General features: G+C 48.9%; 1 protein-coding gene across 1 annotated transcript in view; it reads left to right on the top strand.

Annotated features, from left to right (window-relative positions):
- Window positions 1–9,667: 9,667 nt before the first annotated feature.
- The window catches only part of KIF26B (kinesin family member 26B), a 295,042-nt gene continuing 289,845 nt past the window's right edge, over window positions 9,668–14,864 (top strand). Inside the window, exons 1-2 of the mRNA XM_035322070.1 lie at window positions 9,668–10,114; window positions 10,209–10,610. Coding sequence (XP_035177961.1) covers window positions 10,052–10,114; window positions 10,209–10,610 — 465 coding nt within the window. The 5' untranslated portion in view covers window positions 9,668–10,051. The remainder of the gene's footprint in view (window positions 10,115–10,208; window positions 10,611–14,864) is intronic.

The following is a 14,864-nucleotide window of genomic DNA, read 5'->3' as shown; positions in this document are numbered from 1 at the left end:
GAATGCCTCACGCTGCAGGAGTTTGAGTGGCGTCAACAGCATACTTTGGATGCCTGCTAATTACAAAAATCTGTAGATCTGCCACGCACTGCTACATTCACAGATTAGAAACAGTTCCCATTTTTTGCAGAACAGTCCCTCAATTATTCATTAATTGGGGCTCCATGTGCCACTTTCCTGCATGGTCGGTGCTTGCCAATCTAGTCCAGGGGTCAAAGGAAGTTACTTCCTTGTAAGCAGAGTTGCTTGGTGCAGATCTTTCATATTTATTCCCCTTACTGGCATCTTCAAGACCCTAAGACGATGCTGGGCTTGAGAAGGAAGAAAGGTGGTCCGTGCCCTTTCCTGCTACAGATGTGATGTCAAAGTGCACCAACAAACAAGTGGTATTAAGATGCCACATCCCATCTCCAGCCACCTGGCAGTTGTCCCAAATAAGAAAATGAAGACCCTGTTCAAAAGCAAAGGACTTCTTCTCTGCTTGATGAAGGCAAGCAGAAGAATTTCAGGATTAGACTTGTGCTCTATTGAAAAAATGCATCTTTGTGGATCTGATGTATTCAAGGTATCCTAATTTATGGAGACAAGAGCTGTAAGGTCCTTGAGTTTTAAGGATTGCTGTTGTCAGTATGCTATGTACCTAAAGCTCAGAGAGCTATCTTGAATATATAGGATGTTGGGTTCAGTTAGCAAACTGACTTCATTTATGCGATCCATTAAGAAACACCTCCTTGGCCCATCACACAAAGGAGTGTGAATCGCCCATTATTCAAGACTGGTTTACAGAATTATTACTGGTAGTGATTATAATTAAGAGATGCATAAAATAAGTACTGCAAGTATCTGTAATGATTTCTTGTTTTATTTCTTAAAGTTTTCATATCTCCTTAGTAAATCTGAATACAACTGCAGTGCCTAATTAACCCCAGTTTCGTTTCATTAGTATGCTGTAAACAAAAAAAGAAACAGGTGTCTAGGCAGGTAGGTAACCTTCACAGTAAACAGTTCATGGTAGGAAGAGATGTGTTTTTGTTTCAGCACTGAAAATGGTAAACACAGAGACACACAAAGAAACACCCTCCCCCCACCAGATTCCTGGATGCCATCAGGACCTTCCCCTGGAGAAACCTACAAGCTCGTAGCCTTCATTTTTATTGCAATTATTTGTACATTGTTATTTGCATGGCAATTAGTAATTATGAGTTTGCCATATGGCCCTAGCTACCCATTCTTTTCTGGATTGATTCAAGCTACGTGTAACAATTTTTTCTTCCTGGTTTCTCAGAAGCTCATTCAACAAAGCCTCTTCAACTCACATGGACCCCGGCTCATTAGCTAGCATCTGAGCAGCTTCCTAAAACACTTCCTTAAAAGGCTGCAACTTTCCTTTCAAAGTCTAAGAAAATCTGATCCAGTCAAGCATATGAAAGAATGTGAACTACTGGTCAGATATTGCACGCACAGAAAAAATGCAAGTCATCTGTCTGTATTTGTCAACCAAAGACGTTTACTTTCCAGGTGATTCTGAGAAGCATCTTCCTGCAAGGTCAGCCTTTGCAAGCAGGAACGGGATGGCTGCCTCTCCACCACACGGGCTTTCTGAATGCAACCTTGCAGCTGTGTGACAGGTAGTAGGACAGTTTCAACTGCAGAAATTTTGGCAATGCTCCTTTCAGTCCCTCTGGAGCTTTTTTTCATCCTTTTTAGCAATGGAAATGTTTTCTCAATGATAACTACATCAGCTTAAAGTCCAAATAAGATGGAGATTCCTTGAATGAAACAGCCTCACATACATTCCTCTCCAGGCTGTAATCCTTACATCAACTCTTATCACCAACCTGAGGCAGAAGGCAGCCTTTCCTAGAAAAAAATGTCAGAATTGCTACACTCTTCCTTTTCTGATTTAAGACCTAATATGCTACAGAGACACTCCATTTCTCTTGACATCCTCCACTCGCTGGTACTGCTGTGTTTATTTATTTGTATGTAAACAACCTTGAAAGAACACCCCTCCCAGGCTTGCAGTAAGTATCTCCTCCACCTAGCAGAGATACAATCATCACACACACTAAAGCGTAAATAACGCGGCAGCAAACCCCAGCCTCCCACTGGCAACAAGAACACAGATCAGTGCAAAATCACCTGAGCCTTGGGGACCCAAAAGGCTCCTGTCCTCCGACTGCCTCCCCAGCCCTGCTCTGTTCCTGCTGGTGAATAACGAAGCCGTGGCTGTTGCCGGCAGTGCGGGATGCCCTTCCATACACGTTCACAAACACAGAGATCTCACAGCTCCAGGGCACAGATTACAGCTCTTTTGGACCAAAAGCCTGTTTCAGTCAGCAGTTGCATTATAAAGATAACTGCGTAAATTTACTGGCACTTAAGGCTTCCAAGTAAGCATTAAAATTATTAAAAAGTGCCCTCCCCTGGCAATGTTCGTCCCAGAATCTTGCTCTGTTTTCAGAAGGGAACAGCCTCAGCCATCACTGCAGCATTTCACGCTGAGTACCTGACTGCTATCCAAAACTTCTTGGTCACCCAGTGGCACCTGGACTTCAGATACAACATTAGACACTTTCCAGACTCTCACTCTGCCTGAGTGACTTCCTGGAAATTGGGATGAAATTATTTACTGTAAATTGATGTCATTGCCTTGCTGCAGCTCATACTGTGCGATGAAGGCAGTAATGAGGCTAGTGCTGGTTAAAATGCCCAATGTGACTAATTGCATGGATGAACATTTCTTTAATGCAGACAAGGTGAAACAACCAAATTAAAACGTAAAATATTTTAAGTACTTTGAAGAGCTTTATGCATAAAGAGTCATCCTGATGGGTCTGCAGTGAGGGAAGCCTCTGGGAAAGGGGCAGTTGCAGGCAGACTGAGAGTGTCTGCATCCTCTTCCACCAGCACAGACTTTTGCCAAGTATCCATCTTTCTACACTGCAGTTATGACTCTTACATTAAATCGGCCTTGTCAAACCGATGCAGATTTATGTCTGAGCACTGCCACCAGCTTAAAGATGGCTCGCTCCAGTTGAACTTGCACCTGTTCATACAGGGGTACAAGCTACGTGGGCACAGGCTAACCACTACAAGGCAGCTTTAAATCCAGATAACCTCGCAAAAAGGACATGCTGATGACCATTTCTGTTAAATTGGTAAAACATTCACAAGTAGCCATGCCCCCTCTAAAGAATAAAAGAGCCCGCTTTCTGTTAAACTTGGTAGCATCAGGAAATGTATTCCAGCCTGCCATGCTTTCCAGCAGGGAGGAAACAATGTCCATCAGTTGCTGCCAGCCAGCCTCAGAAGCTGTGTTTGTGTCGCTAGCTGCCAAGGTATGGGATTGGTTTCCTTCTGTCACGGTGTTTGACAGAATAATTATGGTTCAGAAAAGAGCCCCATCATGAAGGCAGCGGGTGAGGGCATGCTGCTGAGCACAGCTGCCCCTTGCTCGCGTTGCTTCCAGGGACAGAGACTCCCGAGACTCCCTCAAGCTGTGAGTATGCCAGCCCTGAAACCACACAGCAGTCCTTTACCCAAGCCTGCCTGCGTACACAGCCAGGCTTTGGGAGCGTGGAGTCATCTACTCCATGCTGACTTCTGTGCTCAGTGACACTCATCTGTTTAAACCCAAATTAAGATCCTTGCACAGCTCATCTGGAGCACCAGCCTCACAGTGTCCCTCAAGCCTGAACATCCCTTGGGGGGCAGACACGAATGTGGCAGCCCTTTGGGTCCAGCCACGAATCCTCCTGGACTCCCCTGATGTAGCCAGGGCATTCTGTAGTCAGAACAGGAGGTCGTGAACAAGCCACAGGAAAACTCATTGTGGTGAATGGGAAAGGGTAAAGAGGGCAGCCTGCACATTTCTTGGCCACTGACCTGCGTCCACAGGAGGTGCCAGGTCTAGCTGTGGCTCTGCCTCTCCAGCTGCCAGCGAGCTGAAGAGGTGGGTACAGGGACCAAGCAGTGAATTCCAAGGCAAAAGGAAACGAGGGGCAGGTAGCAAAGAGGTGCGAGAGAAATGGCAGGCAGATGAGCACGTCATCAGCCCTCTGTGGCTGCTTTACAAAGAATATGGATGGAGTGACATAGTGGAGAAAAATGAAACATGAAATCTTTTGGAAATCTGCATGCTATAAAGTTTAATCCCAAGCTTGGTGATAAACAGAATGTATGAAATGTTTGGAAAAGTGATGAAAAAGACTATCAGACTAAACGGATGCTCACAGATCTGGAGTGCCTACCGCCACAAAAATCTCAGGAACATAGTGGGGTGAGACCTGTGCCTTAGCTTATCATGAATGTAATTCTCAGTTGTTTGAGCATTGAGCTGAGTTCACCACAGATGAGCTGAGGGGCAGAAAGAAATGCCCGCTGCTTTTTATACAGTGCTTCATTTAAGGCATTTACACATTCAGTACTTTGACAGGCTAGCGCCTATGATGCCAGCTCTGTTGTTGGTCTGTACTGCTATAAATGGCTCCCGCAGCAAGGGAGGATGCGGCATAAAAATGTGATGATACAAACACTTCACTGTTTGTTGCTCAGGGCTGCCTGTTCACTTTGCTGTGTTATCTCTGCCTGCCCCCCTTCCACACCATCTGCACCGCATGCCTGCGTCCCCGGCTCCTGGGGCAAAGCACGCACTGTAGCTTTGCGCTTGCTTCCCTCCGACAGCCACTTTGCTAGCTAACTGTGGCACGTGCTGGCCTATATTCCTCCTGTTAATACCGTAATTTCTTAGTGTGATTAATACCATCTTCTCCCCTCTTCTGTCCAAAGATTACTGAGCATAATTCTTTGGAAGACACATTTTTCCTTGCCCCTGAGATAACGAGGAGAGTGACGATTGTTTAAAAGGACTCTTTTGCCCTCTGCGATCTCCAGCTGGTGTCCTGGCGTTCAGGACAGCATCGTTGGCATTGTGCTGGGGCCAAGTCCGAGTAGTTCAGGCTGCCACGGGCCCCCTCAGCATGGCTCCTCTGGCCGAAGCAGCCAGCAGACTCCTTCAGTGGGGGCTTCGGTCACAAGCCACAGATGCTGGATGCTGCTATCGCGTTATCCGGGAGGCGGTTCCACCTAGCCCAGCACAGCAAGCAGTCGATGGCTTTTACGTGTGCCTGCAGAGACAACAAGGGTTTCTGAGTGAAAAAAAGCTCACATCTTTCTCCTTTTGAGGCTGAAACTCTAGCGGTTGTTATGCCAGTATTTCCCTGCTCCGTTGCTGTTCTGTGTAAAATTTATATTGGTAGGGCTCGGCACTTGGGGAGCCACAGGTACTCACCATGTCATTTTTCAGACTTGTTCTTAGTTTGGAGTTGCAATGAATGCTTACAGTGTCTGAGTAACAGAAGATGGGATTCTGTCAAATTCCAGAATTTGAATTTATGAACTTAACAGAAATTGGCTGCAGAGTTGTCAGTGCAATGCATCCCACTGCACAGAACAACTATAAACTTCTCCATGCAACCCTGCTCTGTGAGTATACGTACGTGCATGACACCGCATCCTTTATTACTCATGAAACACATATCAATATTGTATTAATAAGTAGACATTGATTTTCTACTGAGAACATAAAGATTTATGAAAGTAGGTGGTGCTGTGTGGCAGAAACTATGAAAGCAGTTTCTAGAAAATCTATGAAGTACTTTATATTCGAGATTTGGGAAAAAAATTCCATTCCAAATAAATCCAAATAGACAGTCCTTTGTGAATAATAGATTGCTTTCATGTCAGGCAAGGGCAAGATTTAAGGGCATCTGGTTTGTGACAGAATGCAAATCTTAGTCCACATTTGAACACAAATGGCTTCCTTCTCCATTATGGAGGGATTCAGGGAAGCTCCCAGTGGAGCAAGGAAAGTACAGGCTAAACACCTGCGCAATGGCCCTGAGGCAAAAGGGCTAAGCTAAGCAAACAGGGAGACATACCCCTGTCAGGCTGACAATAAAACTCTCTGGTGGTCTTCAGAGTAGGAAAAAGTGTGTTTAAAATGTACCGATGCAGATCTGTTGGTCACAGCAAGAAGCAGAAGCTGTAATTAGGACCATTTAGAGAGTTCCCTGTCTGTATTCCATCTCCCAGAGCTAGGGATTGTAACAGGGCGTGAGATGTACAGGTCCAGTGCTCATCTTTTTTTTTTTATGCTGACACACAAGGTCAGTCTTGGGACTTAGAAATTTTCCTACAGAAAATACCTCAGAAACCAGCTCATGCAGAGGAGATGCCCAGTCTTATTTCTCCATGATATCATACTCAACAGTTGTCAAGAACAAGTAGAAAAATACACCCCTGAAGCCTGTCATATCCCAAATACTACAAAAGAAGCATTACATGCAACATCGGAAGTACAACTGCAGTCCCTATATCTGATTTCTTCCTGTACTGCATGCATCCTTAAAACTTGCAGAATACACAGGCTGTGGCTGTGTGTGTTTCTGCTGATGTGTGTGCTACACAAAACGATAAAGGACTTTGTGTGCTCTCAACAAAGCTTTCTGCTGAAGTGTTCCTATACTAAAGCAAGGGGATGGGAACAAGAACTGGAAAGGTTTTAGAGAAGAAATATGTCAAACTAGAAAAGTCCTGGTAGGTTTATTTGTGGCCCTCAGTAATAAGCTGTTTCTGTCTTTACAATTAATTATTTGTCACTATTACCACAAATGCCTTCAATTTCCTCTCTGTCCCCCAATGGCCTCCGAGTCATTAATATTCTGCTTTAAGCAAGTATCGGAGCTGTCATGAATTTCAAATCTCCCCAAGGAAGCTTTTTAAAATTGTAAGTAAGACCTGATTCTGAGACTTATTAGCACCAAACTTGGAAACAAAGCTTCTGTGCAGGCAGTGATGACTCTTCAACTTACAGTTGCTGTCACCTTTTTTATCATGAGATTTATTATAAATGTGAATACCTCAAAGGATTTCTTTGATGCAACCAACATTTCCAGCTCTCATAAACTGCTGTTTATTGATAGAACTGGGATGGTGCCAGCATCTCAGATTTGAGTGATGAAGCTGAACTTCTAGGTCAGATTTAATTGCACCCATACTGAGATCTGTTCAGAAGAAATCCACTGAAAGCGTCAGAGTGATAGTACACCAGAGCAAATGCACTGCTGTATGATAAAGAAACTGGAAATGTGTATACTAGCTAAAGGGCGGGCTATAAACTCCATAGGGGTGCAATATCTAGATTGAGATCAGATGCCAGACTCAATGCTTTGAGACTGGCTTCTGTTTGAAACTCTCAAATGATGCCTGCAACCAATTCTTTTGCTCCTGTCCACTCACCTATAAATATCTGGACAACTCAATTTTTTTCAGCCCTGAGTCTGGAATTAGCAAACACCCCCAGCTGATGAGTAAATCTAAAGTTATCTGCAGACCAGAAAGTCCTTCTTCATTAACCTACCTCTGCAGCCACCATACTTCTAGGTATTTTAAACTAGTAAATCAGTGTGCACTTGGGATCACACAGGTGCTAAATCACCTTACTGAAGCTCACTCCAGAAAGGGTAAATCTCCCCCCTTGCTTCAGCTAGAAAAACTGTAAGGTGGGAAGGCCCCAGTGTGATGTGATGACTAGAACCTGTAGCAGAAGAAGCTTGAGCACCACCATGGCCCTGTCTAACAGCTGTTCTGAACTGCTGGTCTAAGTGATTTGCAGCACAAGAAATGTGTAAACTTGAGATAGAGAGGCAGCTATGGAGGGAGCTGTGTGTCAGTGGTGTACAGATGCTGCTGCTAACTAAACGTCTTTCCTTGGTGACACATGGAGCAGAAGGGGTTATGAGAGGAAACCTCACGAACTTCCACACAAGGGAGCCCAAAGAGAGGGAGAAAGCATTGCACTTCGATGCTTCTCAGAGCAGAAGGTGTTAACCCAGAGACAGGGTTCTTAGTAGGGCTTCTTGCTGGAGTGATACTATAGCATTTTGTTCTTTGGCCAGCACAGAATAAAAAGAAACGCAAAGAGTTTAGCAGCAAAATCTCTCCAGATGGAGGTTTTGGTCCATCTCAGCTTCCAAAAATTCTCACAGTTTGGCAAAGCCTGTTTTGAATGTCCCAAACCACCGATAAACACTGTCACCTGTCAGGAGGGAGAGACACCTGAGCGCCAACACAGCTGTCTCCTAAGCCTGGCCATTAAAGCCACGCGAGGCTGCAAGAACAGCTCTCAGTGCCACCTTACTGGCTCCCCCAGACCTCAGAGGTGAGAAGATGGCAGTTGGCAGCCAAGGCTCCTCAAGCTGGGCAGACTTGCGTGCTTCAGCACACCCCGAGCCCCTTCCCTGACTGGCAGAGCTCTCCCTCCGCAACACTCGGGACCCTCCAGCTCCCTCTCCAGCCACCAGCTATGGACCGAGGGAGCCGGACCCCTGCCGCCCGCCAACGGCCTCGCGGCCGCCCGCAGAGGGCGCCCGCCGCCCGCGAACGCCGCCGGCCCCGCCCGGCGCCGCAGCCGCCCCTCAGCGCTGCGGGGCCGCCCCGCGGCCGCGTCCCCGCATCTCCCCGCGGTCTCCGTCAGCCGCCGCCGGTCGGGGACGGGGGAGAAGGCGGTGTCCGGCCGGTGCCGGGCTCTGCCCCTCCCGAAGCCGTCTCGGCAGGGGCTGCCCCTTCGGTGCGGCTGTGCGCCGCGCAGTGTTCCTTCCCCCGGTGTCGCCTTGTCGCCCCGATGGCGGCTGCCCGCGGGACAGAACACGCGTGGCAGCTGTGCGTGGCGGCAGGAGTGGGGGCATCGCCTTTGTGAGCCGCCTTGGGCGGCTGTTCGGGGGCAGGGGGCACGGCCCGAGGTGGCCGGGCCGCATCACTCGTGTCAGCTTACAGGGCAGGGCAGCCTTCTTAGCAGGAATGGCCGCTCCGCCGGCTGAGCGAAGTTGTGGCCGCGGGGCAGCTCGCACACCTCTCCTGCCGGCACGGCGCTGAGGGACCAGGGCACGGCTGAGGGCTCCCCACGGCCCTCACAGCCGCGAGGGTGCTGCAGGGCTGCACTGCTAGGGGGTAGCAATAGGAGGGTGCAAAGGGGGTGCGGGTCCCCGGCGCGATCTGCCCTCTCTACCGCATCCCCCTGCTTTGACTGTACCGGGGGTCTGGCGTTCGGCTCTTTATTGAGGCCGTTTCTGAGAGAATCACCAGCGTGCGGCGGGGGGAGATCTGTCACAAGCGATTGTGCTATCTGCAGGGCTTGAAGTGAAAAGGGAGCTGTATGTAGCCAGATGCACGCAACCCACAGCCTGCAAACAGAAATCCTAATTGTAGGGAAAAATTAACAGGGAAACGAGACTGTAGACTTTTATTGTTAAGAGATCAATTTATTGCGCCCTCGGCTGCGAGTTAAATTAATACACGCAGAATTACAACACGGCAAAGGGATGCCTGCGACCGTCGCGGGGAGAGCTCGCTTTTTCTTTCGCAGTTATTTAGGGAGGACTGGGAACACTTGTGAAGTCATGTCCATGAAAGCCCCGAACAGCAGCGAGTAACCAATAACTGCGGTGCAAGCAACAAGGTCCCCCCCACCGCCGCCCGCCCTTCGCAAGAAAAAGGGGGAAAAAATCGCCGGTGCCAATCAGGGCGCACCGCAAAATCGCAGGGACCCTCCCCGGCAGCGCCTCGGAGCCCCTGGCCCCTTCCCGTGCGAGGCTGCGGGCACGGCAGGAGGAGGAGGAGGCGGCGGCTCCTCCCAGGGACCGGCTCCCGGTATTTTTTGGAGGATTTGCTCGCAACTCGGTTACGGACCCGGAGCCGGGGGGGGAAACAAGTTGCCGCCGTAGCGGGGGCGGGAGGCTCCGCAGCCGCCTCGGTGCGCTGCGATTGCGGCGGGGAGCAGTGCCGAGCCGAGCCGTGCCACCGGGGGAGCGATGAGGAAGAACCGGCCGGCGGAGAGCCCCGCTGCCGAGCCCCTGGCCGAGGACTGACGGCGTTTCGGGGCTGAGCCATCCCGAAGCGGCGGAGGCGCTTCCCCGGGACCGCCGGCGCCCTCGGATGCGGGCTGGGGGGCCGCTAGGACCCGCCACCCCCGGCGCGCTGCCGAGCCACCATGACCTCGGTGGCTGGAACCAAGGAGCGGGGCGCAGGCACGGCGCGGAGCAGAAAATACGGGGTAAGTTGGGGCCGCCGCCGGCCGGCACGGCTCGGGGCGTGGGGGGGAGCGGGCTGTCGGCCCCGCCTGACCCGCTGCTCCTTCTCCGCTGCAGGTGACCGAGCCGTGCTCGCCCACCAAGCCCGGCGCCCCCTTCTCCCCCGAGAGCTGGTACCGGAGGGCTTACGAGGAGTCCCGGGCCGGCAACCGACCGGCCCCGGAGGGAGCCGGCTCGGCGCTGGGCTCCTCCGGCACGCCGTCCCCGGGCTCCGGCACCTCGTCGCCGGGCTCCTTCAGCGGCTCGCCGGGGCCCGCCTCGCCCGGCATCGGCACCAGCTCCCCCGGCTCGCTGGGCGGCTCGCCGGGCTTCGGCACCGGCTCGCCGGGCTCCGGCAGCGGCGGCGGCTCCTCGCCGGGCTCCGACCGCGGCGTCTGGTGCGAGCACTGCAACGCCCGCCTGGCGGAGCTCAAGAGGCAGGCGCTCAAGCTCCTCATCCCCGGGCCCGTCAGCAGCAAGGTGAGGCTCGCGGGGTTCGGCCGGGCTGCCCGCTTCTCGGGCTCGTTGCTAGTACCCGTCCCTTCCTCCCGCTTCGCGTGGGGTACGGCAGCCCCTTGAGATTTCACTCTGCCGCCCCCTTCCCTGCATCACTGCTGGTTTTGCACGGAGGTATCCCAGGTGGGTGCTCTTGTGCCCGCTGAGGGGTGGGCAAGGGTGGGGATGCCACACGGTAGTCATGGGACCCTTCCCCTCCTGTTCCCGGTGATCCCTACAGCATGGGTTTACAAAATGGCCTGGCGCTTGGCAGCCAGCTAAGTGGCAAGGTATGTATAGTCTGGTGACTGCACGGCCAGGTACAGCAGAGACCCTGCTGTACTTCAGATGAGGCACTGACATGCTGTATGAGCCCAGAGGTCAAATAGGGAGGCTGTGGCAGACCACAACATTGAACCCAGCTTTCCAGGGTGTTGTTAACATAAGGACGACTTGGTGATGGTGTTCTCTACAGAGAAATGGTAGATGACATTCTTTTCTTAAGAAGACCTAAAAATACTCAAAGCTTCTGGACCCAGAGCATTGGGTTGAATAATCCAGTGCCTACAAATCACGGAGGCATTTCTGAAATCCATCCTCAGGTTGTAAGAGCTGATTGATCATGGGTAGGAGCTCAAAGTCTTTGGAGAGACCAGACTGCCAACAGAGGCAGAAGGCAGACATATTCAGGAATTCCCTGATTCAATTTCGTTTTGCATTTTTTTTCCTGTTTGGTTTGCATATAAAGATTAAGACCAATAGCCCTCGAAGAGTCCCCAGCAGCCAGCCCTTGGCTGACCCCGTGCTACCAAAACAGTGAGCGTCGGGCTCCTCCATAGCAACCCTGTGACCGTTGTATTGTGAATGGGTCTACAGCTCCCAGAACATAATACAATGCAATTTTGTTTGCCCTGTTGGGTTCAGGTGCTATCAAATGATAATATTTACTCTTCCACTTCAAAGAGTTTTCATTAGTGGCTGCGATAAAGAGGTATCATGGAAAAGAGCCGAGTGCTGAGAAAGGGTCCTCGGTATTACTGTTGTTATACTTCCCATTATTTATTTATGTGCTGTTTGAGAGGGAGTTGGTGCTATCTTGAACAAAAGACTAAAGGGTTGGTTGTTACCTTGTCTCAAGAGCTGGCTTAATTGAATTCATGAAAAGGAAAAAGGGGAAACCATAAAAATTGATATCACTAAATTGATGGTAATGGTAGTTTCCATGGAAGGGACTCTGTACCAAAATGTTTACAAACTTGAGGCTGTGTGGTTTGGCAGTGTTTACCAAATCCTCCCGAAGTGAGTATGCTACGTGGGAAACTGAATACAGATATGGGAGTTATTGGAGCAACTGAAACTGGCCGTGGGGATAAAATATAAGCAGCAAGGCTTTGTATCCCTTGCAAAGTGTTAGCAATAAACCACTTTTGCAGTGACGTAAAGATGTGTGCAGGATTTTCTTGTTATAACAGTGGTAGTTGTTGCCTGTCCTAGCCTTCCAGAGATGTTCCCCTCCTGTTACTGTTGTTAATTGTTCAGAGCTCAGCTGATGGTGTTGACCAGGCCAGTCTATTGACAACAGTACTAATCCTTCTCAGTTTTCAGCCACCTTACCTATGGTCTTTTCTAACACCTCCTTTCCAAGCCTTCCAGTTGTGTAGGGCTGCACCTTACAGAACCTGTTATCCAGTGTGTAGGTGTGGAGTTGGGAAGAAGGAGGCATGAGTAAGGTGGTCTCTGAGGGCTGTGGTGACCCTCTCCCCCATTCCCTGTGCTTAATGGTACTTGCAGGCTCAAGCCTGCTGGGGTTCTCCAGCTCCCTTTTGCAAATGGTTGCTACCTGGCTGTGGCTGTTGCACAAACATCCATTTCTCTCATCCTTTCCGTCTTTACAACTGTTAGGAACTTCTTGGGCTTCCTGCAGAGGCAGCCCAGCGCAGTGAGTCTTTGGTCAAGGTAGTGTAGGATAAAGGTATCACGACTATTGCCAATGACTTCTTAGGACTGGGTATGCAAATTTGTTATTGGCATCCACTAGGCAGCTGTATTGGTGGCTGGCTGGGGGACAGCAGGGTGTTGGTGTGGGCTCTGCCAGCTCAGCCAGGGCCTGCACATGCAATGACACAGTGGGACCCCTGTGCCGAGAGGTACGCGGTGTTCAACAGTGCAAATGGCCCAATGTCTGGGGAAAGCTTGCTTCTGCTTGGATTGAGGTTGGAGCCTACTGTGTGGTGCTAGTGTAGCTGGCGTTTCTCAGGGTCCTGTGAGGACCGCTCTTGATTGCTGCTGTGGGAGTAAATGTTAAGGGGGTGGATCTGGTCCAGCTGTTGGGCTCGGTGGAAGAAGGAACTGATCATGTTCTTGAGTCAGGGTGTTACCTCCAAAATTGCAAAGCGTCTGACAACTCGAGACTATGGTGTCCAGTCATATTACCAATTAGTTATGTCCACCTTTATTAGAATGGAGCATTTAGAATGTCAACCTTCTTTCAGTCAGCTAGGTCTTGGTAACTTGCCTGACCACTCTTGTTGGTGCTGTTGAAGATGGCCTAGAGATGTCACTAGCATAATAAATCAGTGGCACCTGTTTCACATCTCTGTTGTATTTAGGGACGCATAAAACCCTGGGTACTGTGTATTGCAGAACAAGCAGCATGTGAGGGTATCTGTGTTTTGACATGTATCTTATAGCAGGTATTAGAATTTGCAGTAACCTATCTGAATGTGAACATATATTTGCTTTCCACAGCATATAATCAGTGAAAGGTTTGTCTGCACGTGCAAAGTGTAACAGTACGCTTAATTGTTGCATAAACAGATGAAGCTTTATGCATGAAGCTATGCACTGAAGCTTTTCATTTTGATACAGAAAAAAACAACACTTAACCTGTCGCAAACTGCACTGACTAGCTCATTGTTAGTGCTGAGGTGTAGAGCTTTCAGTTCCTAATGGAAACGTTTTCTCCTAATATGTTAACAGGATGAAAACTTAGTACTTTTTTTTTTTTTTTTTTGGGGGGGGGGGGGAGAGGAGGGTGGAGGGTGATGAATATACAACTATAGTTGTGCTGCTCCCTTATTTTAACCATTTAAAATGTCATGCTTCCTGACAATCAGAAAAAGAAAAATGCTAACATTTGTTTTTTTTTTCCCTTCTTGTGATACAGATGTGCCTAAATGTTGCACTGCAATTATCTGCGTACAGGGGGTTTTGTGTTAGGAGAATGCAATCTTATTGTAACCCCCGTGTGAAGCATGCCTATGGGAAGTGACTGGCACAAGAGGCTGTTACAGCTGCACATTGTAGTCTGTAACTGTAGATTGTAGAGCATTTGGTGGCCATTGGTGGTTGTTGTTGGAATCAAACACTTGCATGGTAATAAGAGCTGTCTCAAATTACTAATGTTTTTAAACAAATTTAAGCTTGTTCTTGGGCTATATTTTGAGACAGGCATCCCTCAAAGTTCTAGCATAGGAGCTTATGGCATCACTCTCCATGCTTCACAGAATTTGTGTGAGATCTGCTTGCCGTCACTTCAAACCTGTGATAGCCTCTGGCTTCACTGGAACACTGAACTTGTGGGTGTCCCAACAAAGAAGGTTTAATTGAACAGTAGGTTTAATTGAAGAGTTGTTACATTTATTTACATCAGATTATATTGTGTGTAAACAATCAGTTGAATGCTAGTAATGAGTAGTCCCAAGCCAGTGCTTATAATTTGTTAATACAGAGTTGGAAAAAATAATGAATGCGGCCTTTAAACCTAGAGGTAATTTTGGTGTGCAGACACTAATATCTGCTTTGGTGTGCTGTGATTAGTAAGGATGCTGATTAAATGCTAGAGTTGGATAACACTGTTGTTAGGTGACCTATTCTGGACCATCCCCTGGCTGAAAGGTCTGTGCTTGCAAGTATAAGAGATGGGCAAATTCTGTTTTTCACAGTGTGGCTGTGAATGGAGGAGAAGTTGCATTCAGGGTAGCTTAGTTTTTCCCCCACAAATTTACTGGAACTCTTTTGCTTGCGTGTTGTTGAATTAGCCTTTTCTGTTCAAGGGGTGTTAAGTAGTCAAAGACTTGACTAATAATTATTAGTAATGAAGAAAGCCCTGAAGCTGGCCTAATGAAAAATAGGTTCCTGTTAGCTTGGAGCTGCTCTAGAAACATTCCCAGTAGACAGGACAGTAATGAACACTTCTCAAAGCTTAGCAAGTGGCAGAATAATGGAATTTCATTTCCG

The sequence above is a fragment of the Oxyura jamaicensis genome, chromosome 3 (genome assembly GCF_011077185.1).
Source record: "Oxyura jamaicensis isolate SHBP4307 breed ruddy duck chromosome 3, BPBGC_Ojam_1.0, whole genome shotgun sequence".
Classification (NCBI taxonomy): Eukaryota; Metazoa; Chordata; class Aves; order Anseriformes; family Anatidae; genus Oxyura; species Oxyura jamaicensis.
Note: the sequence above shows the minus strand (reverse complement) of the source record. Positions and strands in the feature narration are given on the sequence as shown.